The 17379-nt window shown below is 49.6% G+C and overlaps 1 protein-coding gene across 5 annotated transcripts in view; it reads right to left on the bottom strand.

Moving 5' to 3' along the window:
- PPIL2 (peptidylprolyl isomerase like 2) overlaps positions 1-16680 on the bottom strand; it is a 31891-nt gene extending 15211 nt beyond the window's left edge. For 3 of the 5 annotated variants that reach the window (XM_006938737.5, XM_003994971.6, XM_019814940.3), the window contains exons 1-6: positions 15947-16114; positions 13094-13143; positions 12011-12056; positions 9801-9863; positions 8184-8235; positions 4149-4200 (exon numbers count right to left, since the gene is read on the bottom strand). In XM_006938737.5, coding sequence (XP_006938799.1) covers positions 4149-4200; positions 8184-8235; positions 9801-9863; positions 12011-12056; positions 13094-13143; positions 15947-15978 — 295 coding nt within the window. In that variant the 5' untranslated portion in view covers positions 15979-16114. Of the gene's footprint in view, positions 1-4148; positions 4201-8183; positions 8236-9800; positions 9864-12010; positions 12057-13093; positions 13144-15946 lie in introns of all 5 variants that reach the window. The other 2 variants (XM_019814939.3, XR_006588405.1) reach the window with 2 other exon arrangements.
- Between the last annotated feature and the right edge of the window lie 699 nt (positions 16681-17379).

Below are 17379 nucleotides of genomic sequence, written 5' to 3'. Positions count from 1 at the left end.
GAGCCCAAATGTCCATCGATGGATGAATGGATAAAGAAAATGTGGTGTATATATATGTGTGTGTATACACACACACACACACACACACACACACACACACACACACACAATGGAGTATTACTCGGCAATCAAAAAGAATGAAATCTTGCCATTTGCAACTACATGGGTGGAACTGGAGGGTATTATGCTAAATGAAATTAGAGAAAGACAAATATCATATGACTTCACTCACATGTGGAATTTAAGATACAAAACAGATGAACATAAGGGAAGCAAAAATAATATAAAAACAGGGAAAGGGAACAAAACATAAGAGACTCTTATTTTGTTTTTGTTTTTGTTTTTGTTTTTGTTTTTTCAACGTTTATTTATTTTTGAGACAGAGAGAGACACAGCATGAACGGGGGAGGGGCAGAGAGAGAGGGAGACACAGAATCGGAAACAGGCTCCAGGCTCTGAGCCATCAGCCCAGAGCCTGACGCGGGGCTCGAACCCACGGACCGCGAGATCGTGACCTGGCTGAAGTCGGACGCTTAACCGACTGCGCCACCCAGGCGCCCCTTGTTTTTGTTTTTTAATGTTTACTTATTTTTGAGAGAGTGAAAAAGATAGAGCATGAGCAGGGGAGGGACAGAAAGAGAGGGAGACACAGAATCCAAAGCAGGCTCCAGGCTCTGAGCTGTCAGCACAGAGCCTGACGCGGGGCTCGAACTCACAAACCACAAGATTATGACCTGAGCTGAAGTCAGATGCTCAACCAACTGAGCCACCCAGGCGCCCCTAACATAAGACACTCTTAAATATAGAAAACAAACTGAGGGTTGCTGGAGGACTTGTGGATGGAGGCATGTGCTAAATGGGCAAGGGGCATTAAGGAGAACACTTGTTGGGATGAGCACTGGGTGTTATATGTAGGGGATGAGTCACTGGACTGTATCTACTCCCTGAAATCATTATCGCACTATATGCTAACTAACTTGGATGTAAATTATAAATACATAAATAAATAATAAATGAATGAATAAATGGGAGAAAGAAAGGAAGGAAGGAAGGAAGGAAGGAAGGGAGGGAGGGAGGGAGGGAGGGAGAGAGGGAGGAAGGGAGAGAGGGAGGGAGAGAGGGAGGGAGGGAGGGAGGGAGGAAGGAAGGAAGGAAGGAAGGAAGGAAGGAAAGGGAAAGAGGGAAGAAGGGAGGGAGGGAGGAAGGACGGATGGACGGACGGAAGGAAAGACAGGAGGGAGGGAGGGAGGACACGCAGAGACCAGAGAAAGGCCCAAGGTCAGAGAAAAGGAGGAGGCAAAACTCTGTGTCAGCATGCCCAGAGTGGAGACCCAGAGGGACAGTCAGATACTCAAGCCCCCTCCTCCCACTCCACTGGGAAACTCCTAGTCATTCTGCAAAACCCAACCCCTACTTGGCCTTCCTTGGAAGAGTCTGCTCCATCAGCCCCCAACCCACTGCTAACTATCACCACCCTGGCCCCATCCTCCATCTCAGACCTTGCCACATTCCGTCACCTATGTTACTGCAACAAACTCCCATTGCCCTCCCTGCCCCTGCCCTGCCAACTCCGCACCAGGCAGCCAGGAAGCCTGTTCAAGTAAGTCTCAACAAATAAACTGAGAAAAAAAGGGCAGGAGAATATTTGCAGATTAAGAGACTTAGATATCAAAGACACGGATTTGTGTGGACTTAAAAAAAAAAAATCTTGGTTTGAAAACTTAAAAAAAAAAAAAAAAAAAGGAATGCATTCCAGAAATTTGACCACTGGCTGGATATTTGACAATACTAAGGAATTCCTGTTAATTTTTTAGGTGGGATGATGGTAGTATGACTAGTTTTGGAGTCCTTATCTTTTAGAGATACACACTAATGTACTTAAGCATGAAATGATACAGTACCTGATATTTGCTTCAATATCACCTATGCACATGGCAGCACAGATAAAATCAGACAGCCCTGAGTGGATGGGACTGAAGCTGGGTGATGGATGTGGGGCAGGGGATCACCATACTAATTCTACTTTAATGTGTCTGAAGTTTTCAATTAAAAACAAAGCAAAAAGGGCACTCAGTCATTTGAACATCCAACTCTTGATTTCAGCTAGGACCATGATATCACAGTTCATGGGTTTGAGCCCTGTGTCAGCGTGGAGCCTACTTGGGATTCTCTCTCAATTTCTCTCTGTCCTTCCCTCGCTCGCTCGCCCACACTCTGGTTCTCTCTCTCAAAATAAATAAACATAAAGAAAGAAAGCAAAGAAAGGTGCTTACTGGTCAAAACTGTTTAAAAACAAACAAACAGGTGAAAGGTCAAACTTGTCTTTTCCTCTCTGGCTGGTATCTCAGAGTCCTGTGGCTGCCTGGACCCTGCATGACTGCCCGGCACGGTCCCCAACCCTGACCCCTCTGACTGAAGCCCCTGCCTCCACCCCTTGTACTATTCCAGCAATAATGGACTGCTCAGGGCCTTTGCACTGGCTGTGCCCCCTGCCTGGAATGCTTTCCCCCACATCTCCACAGGCCTCCTCTTTCATCAGATTCCCACTCAAATCCTATCAGTGTGTTTTCCTAGGAGTCTCTTCCCTCATCTTTAACTTTGGTTGGTGGTAGAAGCAGCATCTGACACACTAAGGTGATCTGTTTTCCAGTTTCCTCCCTTGCCATTCCAGAAGCTTTTATTCCAGAAGGGATGTAGCCTATTCTGCTCTCTGCATGTGGAAGGTGCTCAGTAAATATTTGCTGAATGAGAGACACACTGTGGGCCTCTCTAACTCAGCTGATCTCAGAGAGGAAGATCTACACCACTTGGCTACCGGTCCCTGACCTCCAGGGACTGTCCACAAAGCACTGTGCACACTCACTCATTTACAGCAAACTAGCACCTATTGTGAGCCGGGCTCTGGGGTGAGATAGGACTGCCCGGTCCCAGCTTCACGTGTTTCAGCATCTCCCCAAAATGTACGTTCCCGGTTAGCAGAGACAACCCCCACCATGGCATCTATATGGGCCAAGAGAACTGTGCCAGGCCCACAAAGAACCAAGAGCAAGGTTGGTGCCTGTGGGGGTCACCTCAACTCTGGTATCTGATGAATAAGAATGGTGGAGGGAGGGGCACCTGGGTGGATCAGTCGTTGAGTATTTAACTTTGGCTCAGGTCACGATCTCGCGGTTCATGAGATCAAGCCCGGCATCGGGCTCACTGCTGTCAGCACAGAGCCTGCTTCAGATCCTCTGTCCCTCTCTTTCTGCCCTTCCTCCACTTGCACTTTCTCTCAAAAATAAACATTAAAAAAAAAAAAGAATGGTTGAGGGTACAGAGAGATATAAAGCAGGAGGACCCCAGGGCTGGGGTGGGCTTTACAACCAGTGGTGAGGAGAAGCCCAGACTAAGAGCTGCCTGGCGAATCCATCACACTGCCCATACCTACTGCCCTGGGCCTCAGTCTGAGCAGCTTCTGGTCCCAGTGATGAGCAGACCAGCGCCTCATCCAGACAGGGTCCATGCCCACAGGACCCAACTATACACACAAAGGACACCAACAACCCTCACAGCCCCACTGCCCTTGCGGGAAGAAATATCCCACCCACCCCCAGCTTTAAACAACTTGGACCTTTAAGGAAAAATTATACATCTTTTTTTTTTTTAATTGGAGTAAAGTACATATAAACCTTTGCTACTTTAATCATTTTATAATTTTAAGTAATGTCTACTGCCAACATGGGGCTTAAACTCAAGAGTCATGTTGTCCATTGACTGAGCCAGCCAGATGCCCCTACATCTTTGAAAAATTAAGTGCCTGGGATGGGGTGCCTGGGTGGCTCAGTCAGTTAAGCACCTGACTCTTGATTTCAGCTCAAGTCATGATCTAATGATTCAGGAGACTGAGCCTCAGGTCGGGCTCTGTGCCAATATGATGGGGTCTGCTTAGGATTTTCCCTCTCCCTCTCTCCCTCTCTCTGCCTCTCCCTCACTCGCACATGCTCTCTCTGTCTCTCTCTCAAAAATAAATAAACATAAAAAAGAAAAAAAACCATGTCTGGCTTGATCAGAAAGGAATGATGGATTCTGCAGAGATCTTGGTGAGAGACAGGGGCTATGGGGTCTGTGGGCCAATTTTTGAATTGGGTGTCAAAGGGATCACTCACCTTCGTTGTTCTTTGCAAAGTTCAGCTTGATCAGGGACCTCCCATCCAGCTTCTGGAAGGAAAATAATTAATAATTAGTAATAATGAATAAGTGGCTGATGTGAAGAAATGCTGAGGCTATGAGGCTAGGTGAAGCAGAGACTGGAGGTCTCTGACCAAGCAAGCCTTTACAGCTACAGGCAAGAGGAAAAGCCACACAGGTGCTGACCCAAGGCCCCCAGGACACAGAAGTAACCTGGAGAAGATGGGCTGTACAACCCAGGCTCTAAGTGGGCAAACTGAACTGCTCACAGGGGCAGACCCCCAGCTAGAGGTGGAGGCTGAGTATGGAGATTTGTTTATACTTCTCAAATGTTCAGACATTTTTACTGTGAGCACTGATTACTTCTGAAGCTAAAAAATGTGTGTATTTCTTCTTCTGGGTGGTGGATACAGAGATGGGCATCTACAATTCTGCTGTATGACTATTTAAAACAGAATATTAAAAAGTGGGGGGAAAGGAATCAATATACCCAAATGCTGAGTGATTGTGATGGGATCCTCTATTTTCCAAAGTTCCTGCACTGTCTGCAGTTTACCTCTTCTGTGGGAAACTTCACAATAAAACAAAGTCCAGGCAGCCAGAGGAAAAATGCTGCCCCAGTGTGGGAGGGCTGGGTTGGAGGCAGTGAAGGGCGCTGTGGAGACCCCAGAAGGGGAGGCAAGGCTGTGCACCTAGGAGCACCTGAGGGCCCACAACCTGGCAGCTTCTGACCACTCTGGTGCGGGCCCAACCCTGACTACCTAACGCACAGAGAAAACGCTGGGTGGGCATCCCTGGGCCAGGCCCCCATGTCCTCACCCTCCTGAGTGGCCAGGCCACATGCGAAACCTTGTGAGGCCACTGCCTGCTGGCCAGCCCACCCTTGTTCCTCCACGGCTGGTTTCATTCCTTCCTTTGCCACTCAATGGCCCTTCTCACCAGTGCAGGTGAGCATTAGACTCTACGACAGACAACAGGGTCCCTGCTCTGAGGTTGCTCCCATCAGAAAGCCCTCCTCCTTCAGGCCCAGGCACATGATCCAACCCAGAGAGACCCCATATACAACTCCTGGCGGGAGGCCAAGCCCAGGACATCTACATGTTTTGGGGGCCCTGACAAGCACCTGAGAAGCAAAATGTCCACAGTAACAATATCCACTGGGAAGGAGACAGAGGACATATGGACAAGAAAACACGAGAGGGGTCAGGGGCAGAGTGGGGCCTAAAAGACACCACTGACACCACAAAGCAGACCCTTAGCAGCAGAGGAGCCCCAACATCAGATGCTCCACTGAGGCAGAAGTGACCTTCATGTCAGGGAAGGCAATGTACCCCAAACACAAGCCAATCGCATGGGGCACAGGCAGGCAGTACAGACCCCTTAGGAAGCCCCTGGAAGCCCACAGTGGCTCCCAGCAGACAGCCTCACAGAAAAACACTGCCAGTCACACTTTCAAATGACAACAAATGAGGAAGGACACAGCAGACACCTGAAAGAGAGCACTCTCCTTAGGGAGGCCAGACCACCAGCAGCACCTCAACCACCTGAGAGAAAAGTCCACAGGCTCTGGGCAGCCGGGCCCAGAACATGCACCACTGGTCTAGCCCTGTCTCATCCAAGGGCAGGGGAGCCACTCACTTGATCCAAGGGGCCCAAAGCACCCTACACCCTGTCACAAGTGCCAGAGGAGCCCAGATAGCACAGAAGGGCCTCCAGAAAACAGGTAATAAGACCTTGGCTAAGTAAAGAACCAGTGACATTTCACTTGTCCCAGGCTGCCAACCAGGACACTGTTCACATCGCTCACCCTCTCACTACCTCGCCCTCAAGCCTCACAGCAGCCAGGTCCTCCTGGGCCTCCCTGACGATGGCCTCCACTCTGCATGTTCTCAAGGGTCTCTGTCACAGAACTAGTTGGGCCACACCCAGCTTACTATCTTCTCAGTCAGGTCGGGACCTCATCCCAGCAGACAGGGTTCCAACCCCAGCCCCCTGGGCCAGCTCTCCACTCCACCGTGCCAGAACCCACCCTGCCCACCTCGTCCTCACACTCCTCCTCCTTGAACAGTCCATATTTCATCAGGTTGACCTCTTAGCCTCAAACAACTCCCTTGGACACCTTGGAGTTGACTTGTCCTCTAAAGTCCCACAGAAGTCCCCACCCTCCCTGGTGGCCCCCCTCATTCCCCCTCCACTCCAACTGCCCACCCTCACTCCGTGCTCCCAGCTCCCTCCTGCTGCTCTGCCCATGGCTCTGCTTCTGAGGGATCCACCTTCCTGCCGAAGCTGCACTGGCCCGGAGCGCCAAGCACAGGCTGGATCACCCGGTTCCACCTGTTGTCCATGGCACAGAACGTGCTAACTGACCCAGTCCTCTCAAAACGTGGCTGCACTTGAAGATTTCTACTGAGCTCTCCCCCCGCCCTGGGGACACACAGACCCTGATGTGATGGCCCAGCAAGTCCCACAGGCCCACCCTTCACAAGCCATCTTGGGTCCAGCCTCTTTGTGCCACCTCCCCCGCCTCACCCTGGTCCAAACTCACACACCACCTCTTACACAGACAAGTGCACAGCCCCCTCCCTGGCTGCTTTCCCACCTTCCACCCTTGACTCCACATAGTCCTGTTTCCCACAGGGCAGCCAAAGTGGGCCTTTAGAACACAGGCAGGATCACAACACGCTTGGGCTTGAAACCCTGCCCAGCTTCCAGCACCATCCCCCAGAACAAACTCACGCTCCTCCCACGGCCTCCAAGCCTCCCCCCACCGCCCATGTGCCTCTATCTGCCACCATTTCCCCATCCCCCTCCGTCTCCAGGTCTCAGCTTCAACGGCGCTGCGCTGCTCCAGACATTCCCCAAGCCCCCCACCCCCAGCTTGCCTGTCGGTGAATACCTCTGCCTCCACAGCTCACGGCTCACTGGCCCTGCACACAGCACAGGCTACCACCACGCTGAATAAATGGATGCAACGATGCAAATGAAGAAATGAAGAAATGGGCCTGGGCTGCAGTGTGAGGGAAGGAGAGAAACCTCTCAGAAGAAAAGGGACCAACAGAATGTGTAAAATATAGGAACACCACAGGTTTGTGATGGAGGTGTGCAGTGGGGGGCAAAAGAGGAGAATAAGCTGGAACTTGGCTCTGGGAACCTCTTCCTGAGCAACACAGAATTCGTGTCATTGGACCTGTATACACGACATATAAATACCTGCTTAATCTAACTCATGATAAAAATACAAATTAAGGGGCACCTGGCTGGCTCTGTCAGTAGAGTCTGAAACCCGTGATCTTAGGGTTGTGGGTTTGAAGCCCACGCTGGGTGTAGAGATTACATAAAAATAAAATCTTAAAAAAAAAAAAAGTTAAAAAGTGTTTTCACTCTGAGGCAACAAAAATTTTTTAAAAAATTGATGATATCCATGGTTGTTGAGGGTATGAAGAAACAGGCGTTTGCAACTTCTCTGGAGGACAATTTGCCAGTAGCTACCCAAACTGAAAATACTCCCACCCTGTGACCCAGCCGTCCTGGAAGGACACTCCCATGTGTGCCCAAAGAAACGTGCACAAGGGTAGTCCCTATCTGCTGTTAGTAACAGCAGGGGACTTCAGATGTGCTTCAGCAGCACATGTCCTCCCTACAGGAGGACGCATGCAGCCACCACAGGACGCAGCAGGGCTCTATGCACCCATGTTCAGGTCTTCAACACACTGCAGGGGTGGGGGAGGGGGGAGAGCAAGTACAGAGGAGTTCGCGCCTGTGATCACAACCATGGCCCAAGGAAAGAAGATGTACGTTTATGGGAAGATGTACGTTTATGCATATGCGTGTGCACGTAGGGAACATTTCTGGAAAGAAACAATGTAAGGAAGGGGGAGGAGGACAGTCCCGCTCACCATGCCTCGTGAACAGTCCTCTACTGCGCTTGCATGTACATGAAAACCACAGAACAAAAGGTCAGACAAGAGGATAGCATTCACTGGCATCACTTAAACTCCTGCCCGGCCACCTACCTCTCCATTGCTGGGGTTGGTCCCATACTTCTTAAGCCAAGGGACGATGTTACTGAAGGGAAGAGAAGAGACAGTGTCAGTAAGGCAGTCAGGTGCAGGCTGGTGAGGAGGCCACAGCTTAGGAGGGCTGCGTCCAGGTGAGGGCTACGAACAGGTTTTGCTCTACTTCACTTCTGCTAGCAGAAGCCAAGAAGAGGAGCATCCAGCCTTGACCAAGGAAGCAAGGGAGTGTTTCTGGTTTCAACACATGTCCAGGGTTTTTATTGTGGTTACATATAAACAACATAAACAAGCAAAAAAAAAAGACATATATAAATGCTGATACGTCTGTGCAATGAGGTGCTGAGCCAGCATCAAAAATTATACTTCCAGGGGCACCTGGGTGGCTCAGTTGGTTAAGCTTCTGACTTGGGCTCAGGTCATGATATCACAGCTTGTGAGTTCGAGCCTGCTTCAATTCTGTGTCTCCCTCACTCTCGGCCCCTCCCCCGCTTGTCCTCTGTCTCTTTCTTAAAAATAAAAATAACAACAACACAAAAGTGTACTTCCAGAGAACTCTGAATGACACAACTGAGTGAAAAATGGATTCAGAACTATCCTTGCAGTATTACCTCAACCATGTTGCCATAAATAACCTCACAGAAAAGTACTGACAATGGTTATCCTTGACAGTGTGATTACGGTAAGTTTTTCCTTTTACCGTCAAGTATTTTCCACATTTTCTAAAAGGAGACTAAAACACAGGAAAGTTTTAGAAGCTGGTTTATGTTGGAACATAAGACCTTAAGCATCATGTTCTCATGGTTCATGAGTTTGAGCCCCACATCTGGGTCTCTCCTGACAGCTCAGAGCCTGGAGCCTGTTTCAGATTCTGTGTCTCCCTCTCTCTCTGCTCCTCCCCTGCTCGCCCTCTGTCTGTCTCTGTCTCTGAAAAATTAAACATTGGGGTGCCTGAGTGGCTCAGTCAGCTAAGCGTCCAACTTTGGCTCAGGTCATGATCTCAGGGTTGGTGGGTTCGAGCCCCACATCAGGCTCTGTGCCGAAAGCTCAGAGCCTGCAGCCTGCTTCAGATTCTGAGTGTCCCTCTCTCTCTCTGCCCCTCTCCTGCTGGCGCGCTCTCAATCTCTGTCTCTCTCTCAAAAAATAAATAAACATTAAAAAAAAAAAAAAAAAAGACTAAGCAACATGCTTCAAAATACAGCACTGGGAAAGTATGTACCTAAATTATGGCTCCACTTTCATAAAGTGGAAAGTACTCAGTTTGTTAACATTCCAAAGCAGGATAGGTAGGCCAATTAGAACACTAGCCCCGTCCCCCCCCCCCCCCCATGTGTGTAGAGAGGTCAGTGCCACCCCAGGCAGGGACAGCAGCATCTGCCAGCAAGGTTGCCTGCCCAGGGGTCACAGCAGCACTGCTGTCTCATCCCTAAGGCCCTGGAAGTCCCTCCTGGGTCCCCAAGAGGCCCACTCAGGTCCCGAGGTTGCCAAGACTTCAGTATGGCCTGGTGTGGCACGGCCTGAAGACACAAACCCTCCAGCTGGTCCCATACCCCCTTGCTGAGTGGGTGTCAACAACCTCACCCCTTTTGTTAGCTCAAAAGTTGAGGGCAAACTCACAGCAAGTCAAAGACGACTCCTTCGGGGGTGCAGACTGGGTAGACGAAGGGCTGCAGAGAGAGACTAAGAAAGGACAGAGTCACTCCCAAGTCATACAGTGATTTCCGTGACTTCTCCCTTTGCTCCTCCCTCCTTCCCTCATTCCTGCAACAATACCAGTGCTCCTCTGCCCAGCCGGGGCTGGGTGCCAGTACAGAGGTGACCCCACAGCCCTGACCCTCAGAAGCTCCCCACACAAACCAATAAATACAAGGCAAGGGTCCCTGGAATGACAAAAGCCTGGTTCTCCCCACACTCTCTACTGTGTCATATAACACACACGTGATCACATTCAAGCCCCAAAGAGGTTGGGGGATTGGGTTTGGGACTCCCCAAAACCTCACATAGCAGGCAGGCCATACTTTTCTACTGAAAACTACCCTCTCGCATCCCAAGAGACTCTGTGGAGCTATTGTGATCTGGGGGTGCCCTGCCTGCACCTGACCAGAGTGTGCACACAGTTGCCCAACATTTCCAAGGGACAGGCACATGACTCAGGCAACAGCCGATGCCCTAGGAGCCCTGGGTAAGTTCTAATACATGGATATGGGGGTAGAGGGGTGTGCAGAGATCCAGACTGCCACAAGCCATTTGCCACCTCAGGAGGGTTGGCTTTGGAAAAGGAGAGCCCACAGATGAGGGGAGACAGTACCTGGTGAGCTTCTTTATATCAATACCCTTTTTTCTTGCATGAGGTTTCCATCACTAGCCATCAAGAGCCCTGGTTGACCTGGCTTGTTTGCACCTCGGTCACCCAGATGGCACAGACCAGTCCTCTGGACCTGGACTGCCTGGTGGCAATGGCATCACCTCCCCAGATGCTGCCCCAGAAAGCTCCCATGGGGCAACCTCACCACCTCCCCCTCTGGCCCAACCTACTGCTCTAACCCAGTGGTGATCCTGGTGCTGCAGGGGACTGATGAGAACACGATCCAGCACCAAAGCAAGCTCCAAACGACAAGACACTACACATTCATCTTCTCCCAAATGGGCCTTGAAGGGCATATTCTCAAAGCACATTTTTACCCAGAACCCAAGGTAGTTAAAAAGTAGATGAAACACAGCTTAGAGAGACCTCTTGGAGGAACTGGAAACCAAGGACCAAAATATTTCCATAAAATCCATTCATACCCACTCTGAAGGATACCACATTCCCATGAAGGTGATGACAAAACTTGGTGGGGGTGGGGAGAAATCCAAACAATGAAGCCTGGGTCTCACTTGCTGACCCTCCCTGAGCAAGTGCTATGAGAAGGGAAAAGCCCTCAGTCAGCGCTACATGGGAGCCTCTTGGAGCCAACCCAGTGGCTGCATCCCTGGCCTTCCCTGCACCCTTCTCGCCCTATGGTGTCTGGCTGACCTGCCCCAATCAGGGTGCTGGGATCACTAGTAGAGCTTTGTCAGTTCTTAAGCTCATCATGCCCAATGGGACACACACACACACACACACACACACACACACACACACACACACAGCATGTGTCCAGGGCAAGGATGATCACAGCTTGAGCTTGGAGAAACTCAGGCCCAAATGGACCATTGGACCTGCCCAATCCCCAAAGCCCCAATGTCTTGGGGTTCATTAATCTTAGCCCCACTTCTCCAGCAGACACACCTGTTCATACACATACCAACCACAGTGGGAAGAAGCATCTGAGTGGCTCTGCAGCTGGGTCCCTCCTCATCCTCACCAATAACCTGTGCTCGCAGGGAAGGGGGAAGGGGTTCACAGTATCATGACTGTTGCTGCTGCTGTTACTGCTTAGACTGTGGACCAAAAGTAAAGCATGAAAGACATGGGCCCGGAGTCAGACCACCAGGTCCAAGCCTCAATGGCATCACTTCCTGGATGTGACACATGGGTGAGGGACTTCCCACTTCTAAACATTAATCCTCTCACCTATAAAGTAGGCTAAACAACAGAGTCTACCTACCTTGGAAGGCAAGAAAGAGGCTAGAAAAAAAAAATGCAAATACATAGACACCGAATGAGCAGAAATATTAGTTCTTATCATTGTTAGGTCATCTTCTCTCAGTTCAAGGAAGATCTAGACAGGAGAACACAGACAGAACCCACATCTGCATCCCCAAAAATCATATTCACTGTCAAAATATGTCATTAAGTAACAGAAAACAACTAGGAGGGAAAGATAAACACTCAAAACTCTTACCTGCAGTGATCAAAAGGTAAGCGACGAAAATTTGCTTGTGGGATATCTGTTTAAGATGAAAATAAAAGATGGAAAGTTTATTCTGTAAAACACTTCATGTATGTGTTCCTACCAACAATTCAATTCCATGTTAAGAAAAAGTTCATGTGGGGGCACCTGGGTGACTCAGTCAGTTAAGCATCTGACTTCAGCTCAGGTCATAATCTCGAAGTTCGTGGGTTTGAGCCCCACATCGGGCTCTGTGTTGACAGCTTGGAGCCTGGAACCTGCTTCGAATTCCGTGTCTCCCTCTCTCTCTGCCCCTCCCCCACTAGTGCTCTCTCTTTCTCAAAAATAAACAAATATTTTAAAAAAAAATTACGGGGCGCCTGGGTGGCGCAGTCGGTTAAGCGTCCGACTTCAGCCAGGTCACGATCTCACGGTCCGTGAGTTCGAGCCCCGCATCAGGCTCTGGGCTGATGGCTCAGAGCCTGGAGCCTGTTTCCGATTCTGTGTCTCCCTCTCTCTCTGCCCCTCCCCCATTCATGCTCTGTCTCTCTCTGTCCCAAAAATAAATAAACGTTGAGAAAAAAAAATTTTTTTTTTTTAATAAATTAAATAAATAAATCAGAAAAAGTTCATGTGAATTACCTAGTGCAAAAACTGCTGTGGATTAAAAACCTTTCAATAGGTAGGACACATGGAATACATCAAGAAAGAACGTAGACAAAAAATGACATACTTGCGTAAGCCGCTGGGGTTGGGTTTCTCCCATAATCCTAATACCCTTGCTGTGGGGCCTGGCTTTGCTTTCCAAGAATCCTGTGCTGGTTTTACCCCGGTCAACAATTATGAGAATGTGCTCTTTTTATTTCATCTTCTTTTGTGAATCATCTGTGTCCTCAACCCATTTGTCTGCTACACTTTGTGTTCTTGTTCATTGTTAATTTTTATAGTCTCATTGTGTAGTAAAAACATCATCCCTTAATTACAACACCCACCCCCCGCCCCGCCACAAACACACACACACACACACACACACACACACACACACACACACACACACACATATATCAAGGAAAACAGAAAGATTTCATGCCTTACCTGGTTTCTTGCCACCATAGAAGTGAGTGTATTCAGCACAGGTAATGTACCTGAAGAAGAGACAGAGAATCTTATTACCACCTCCCTTTATAAAGAGGACAATCTCTAGAAGTAACTGATGATTAAATCATTTCACTCATTCAGCAAATGCTTATTAAACACCTATAGTGTGTGAGATGCAACACAGACATACACAAACTAGTAAGCAAATACAAACATTCCTGCTCTGCTCTGAAGAAAATGAACAGAATTTAACAGAAGGCTTGATGATGCAAAGGAGCAAGCCATGTGAAGATGTGCAGGAAGAGCTTTCTAGGCAGAGGGACCAAGCAAGCTTATCCCATATAAACGTCCTGACAGAAAAAGCTGGTGTGTCTTCAGAAAAGGGTGAAGTCACTGAAGAAGAGTGTGCACGGGGGCATGTGGCAGCAGGTGAAGAAGGCTAGCAGTTGGATCACGAGGGGCCCCACAAGCTGTGTGATGGCTGTGGATCTACTTTAAGCGGTATGGAAAGCGGCTGGAGGGTTCTGAGTAGGGCCCTGACATGCTCTAACATAAGTCCTCAAAGCATCACTCTGGCAGCTGTGTATAGAGGGACAAGCAAGAGAGGCAACAGAAAACCAATCAGGAGGCATCTAAAAATGTCAAAGGAGGGGTGCCTGGGTGGTTCAGTCGGTTAAGCGTCCGACTTCGGCTCAGGTCACAATTTCACTGTCCGTGAGTTTGAGCCCTGTGTCGGGCTCTGTGCTGACTGCTCAGAGCCTGAAGCCTGTTTCAGATTCTCTGTCTCCCTCTCTCTCTGACCAACCCCCCCCCCCACGTTCATGCTCTGTCTCTGTATCAAAAATAAATAAACGTTAAAAAAAAATTTTTTTTTAATTTTTTTTTCAATGTTTTTTATTTATTTTTGAGACAGAGAGAGACAGAGCATGGACGGGGGAGGAGCAGAGAGCGAGGGAGACACAGAATTGGAAGCAGGCTCCAGGCTCTGAGCCATCAGCCCAGAGCCCGACGTGGGGCTCGAACTCATGGGCCGCGAGATCGTGACCTGGCTGAAGTCGGACGCTTAACCGACTGCGCCACCCAGGCGCCCCCAAAAAAAATTTTTTTTAATAAAAATAAAAATAAAAAAATAGGGGCATAGGCGCCCCCCAAAAAAATTTTTTTTAATAAAAATAAAAATAAAAAAATAGGGGCATAGGGGCGCCTGGGTGGCGCAGTCGGTTAAGCGTCCGACTTCAGCCAGGTCACGATCTCGCGGCCCATGAGTTCGAGCCCCACGTCGGGCTCTGGGCTGATGGCTCAGAGCCTGGAGCCTGCTTCCAATTCTGTGTCTCCCTCGCTCTCTGCTCCTCCCCCGTCCATGCTCTGTCTCTCTCTGTCTCAAAAATAAACATTAAAAAAAAATTTATTTTTTAAATAAAAAATAAATAAATAAATAAAAATGTCAAAGGAGATGAAATACACTCCACCTACTGAGGGGTTTGGTGGATTAGTGAGTGCCTTCCTATTCCACATTTACTTCCTGGATGAGCCACAGGATTTACTGATGAACAGGGGGAGGAGAGAGCCTCAGGAAAGAGGCACCAAGGCTAACTCCCAGACTTCTGACCTGTGTAAACTAATTAGCAGTATGACCACTGAGATAGGGAAAATGAGGGGGGAACATATTAAATGTGAGATGTCGGGACACCTAGGTGGCTCAGTCGTTTGAGTCTCTGACTTCAGCTCAGGTCACGATCTCTCCCGGTTTGTGAGTTGGAGTCCCACATCGGGCTCTGTGCTGACAGCTCTGAGCCTGGAGCCTGCTTCAGAGTCTGTGACTCCCTCTCTCTCTGCCCCTCCCCCACTGGTGCTCTGTCTCTCTCTCTCTCTCTCTCTCACTGTCTTAAAAATAAATAAAAACATTAAAAAAAATTTTTGTAAGTAAATGTGAGATGTCTATCAAACCTCCAACTGGAGATGTCAAGTAAGCAGTTGACCACTGCAAGATGAGAGATGACCAGGGAGAATGTAAAGGGAGAAGAAACGTGGGGGACATGGACGTATGAAGTCTGAGAGAGTGGGAGAAAGACCCAGCAAAGGAGACTGAGAGAGGCCATTGAGACAGATGGAAAACAAATGGAAAAGGGCCTATGGGGTCTCAGATATCAAAGAAGGGCCTCAGAGGGAGCAAGGTGGTCAACCGTGTCACACGCTATTGACAAGCCCAACAAAACGAGAACTGGGAATTGACCACTAGATTTAGCAACAGAGAAGTTACTAGGATCCTGACAGGAATAGTGCTGGGGAGAAAAGCCTGACTGGAGCGGTTTCAAGAAACAGCAGAAAACAGCAAGTAGACACAGGTCTTTGACGCCTTGTTCGGAAGAAAAAAAAAAAAAAAAAAAACCACGGTGGCAGGAGAGGAGCACGGGGCAAGGCTGGTCTGTTTTAAAATGGAAGATTCCGGATGTGTGTAAGCCAATGAACGGCACACAGGAAGACTGGAGGTGGAGGAGAAAGAGGGGCTGATTAGGGGCAGAATTCGAGAGTGGAGATGGGGCGTTCCAGGGCAAAAGCCGAGGAGCCGAGGAGCCGAGGAGCCGAGGGGCCGGGGCTCGCACGGCGCCGACGCGGTAGGAAGGCCGCGCTCAGAAGCACTGACGGTGTTAGTACCAAGAAACCCGGGAGACCTCGGCGGTCGGGGTAATTCCCCTGCCTTGGAGGAGACAAAGGCTTCCGAGACGAAACGGCATTTAAAAGTGGCTCTGGGAACCAGCTCTGAGAGAGGGAAGAAGGGCGGCGCGGACTGCGGGACAGGTGGGCACTGAGGCCGAGCGGGGCCGCGCTTCCGGCTGCGGTTCAACTTACATCTTGTCCTTCTGATGCTGCCGTTTCCCCATGGCGGCGGGAGCGGTGGCAGTGCCAGGACCAGCGAGTGAGGAAAAACGACAGCAAACGATTTAGAAGCCTTATTCTCGGCCGAGTTCCCTAACGACTTCCGGGCCCCGCAGACCCGCCCCGGAAGTGGGCGCAGGGCATGAGCGAACAGTGGCGCCTGGTGCCAAGTGCGCATGCCCAGTCGGTGCACCCCAGTCCTTGGGCACCTGGGCAGTCTGTGGTAGGGTTTGCCTCCTGCTGGGGGCCGAGGGGCCTCGAAGCCCCACTTCCTCGGGCGAACAGAGAAGGCTCTCTCTAGACCTTTTCTCCTTTCCATCCCCCCGCTCAAGCCTGCCCTGGTTTGACCTGGTTTCTCAGATTTTTTTTAAAGTCCACCTTAAGTCTCACCAGCCTCTGTCTCATCTCTGCTTCCTTCCACGGCAGACGTCTCCAAACCTACGTCCACATTCGCTGTCTACCCGTTCTCCCTTTCAGTCCCCACCACCTCCAGCCCTCTCCTGGGAGGCTTAGGGGCAAGTAGCCATTAAGCCCGAGAGTCCAAAGCCCTCACTCATCTCTCTTACGGACCCTTCCCGCGGCCAGATCACTATGTTTGTGTGCCCCAGCCTAAGCCCCGGGCCTCCGTCTACACACAAGCACCTGGTGATCTTTCCCAGGCTTGTGGCTTTAAATACCACTCATATCTCTTGACTCACATCATCAAATGGCCAGCACTCCAGATTCCTGACCTCTATTTTAGGTACCATTGATCTCAAATTTAACATGTGTGCTCAAAACAGAATTCTCCACCCCCCCCCCACCCTCCCTCCCCCTCCGCATAGGCTCCCCTTGCCACAACTGTACCGCTATCTAGTCACCCAGAGCCAGTGGTCCTTGCCCTTTCTCATTTCATAGCTGCCTCCTTATGTTTTTCTAAGTTTCAACATAAATGTCACCTCAGAGAGATCTTCCCTGACCACCCACTGCATACATGTCCAACTCAGCTTCCTTAGGGCTTATCACAATTTATAACCCTATTAATTGGATGCACTGGTTACACATACAGTCACACACACACACACACAGAGGAGGATAGGATGTAAGCTCCTTAAGAGCAGGGACACCAACTGCTTGGTTTATTATCTCCAGTCCCAAGCAAGGTGTGGAGCATACACAAGGGTTCAACAAGTATGTGCTAATGTCCAGCAGTCATTACGCATTTTGTGAGGGCTCATGTCTCAGATGCAGGTTTGACTCTAAGGCTGGTGTGTAAAGCAACAACAAGAGTCACGTCTCTGAAATTCCTTAGGGAGGTGCCAAGTTGGAAACTAACATGCCAGCTTATTTTCCTCCAGGGAGGGAACAGATCACTGTTTCTAAACCTGCACCCAGATAAGGCTTGAGTTTAGAGCCCAGGTGTAGGA

Source organism: Felis catus, chromosome D3 (genome assembly GCF_018350175.1).
Source record: "Felis catus isolate Fca126 chromosome D3, F.catus_Fca126_mat1.0, whole genome shotgun sequence".
Lineage (NCBI taxonomy): Eukaryota > Metazoa > Chordata > Mammalia > Carnivora > Felidae > Felis > Felis catus.
This window is presented reverse-complemented; position numbering and strand designations above follow the sequence as displayed.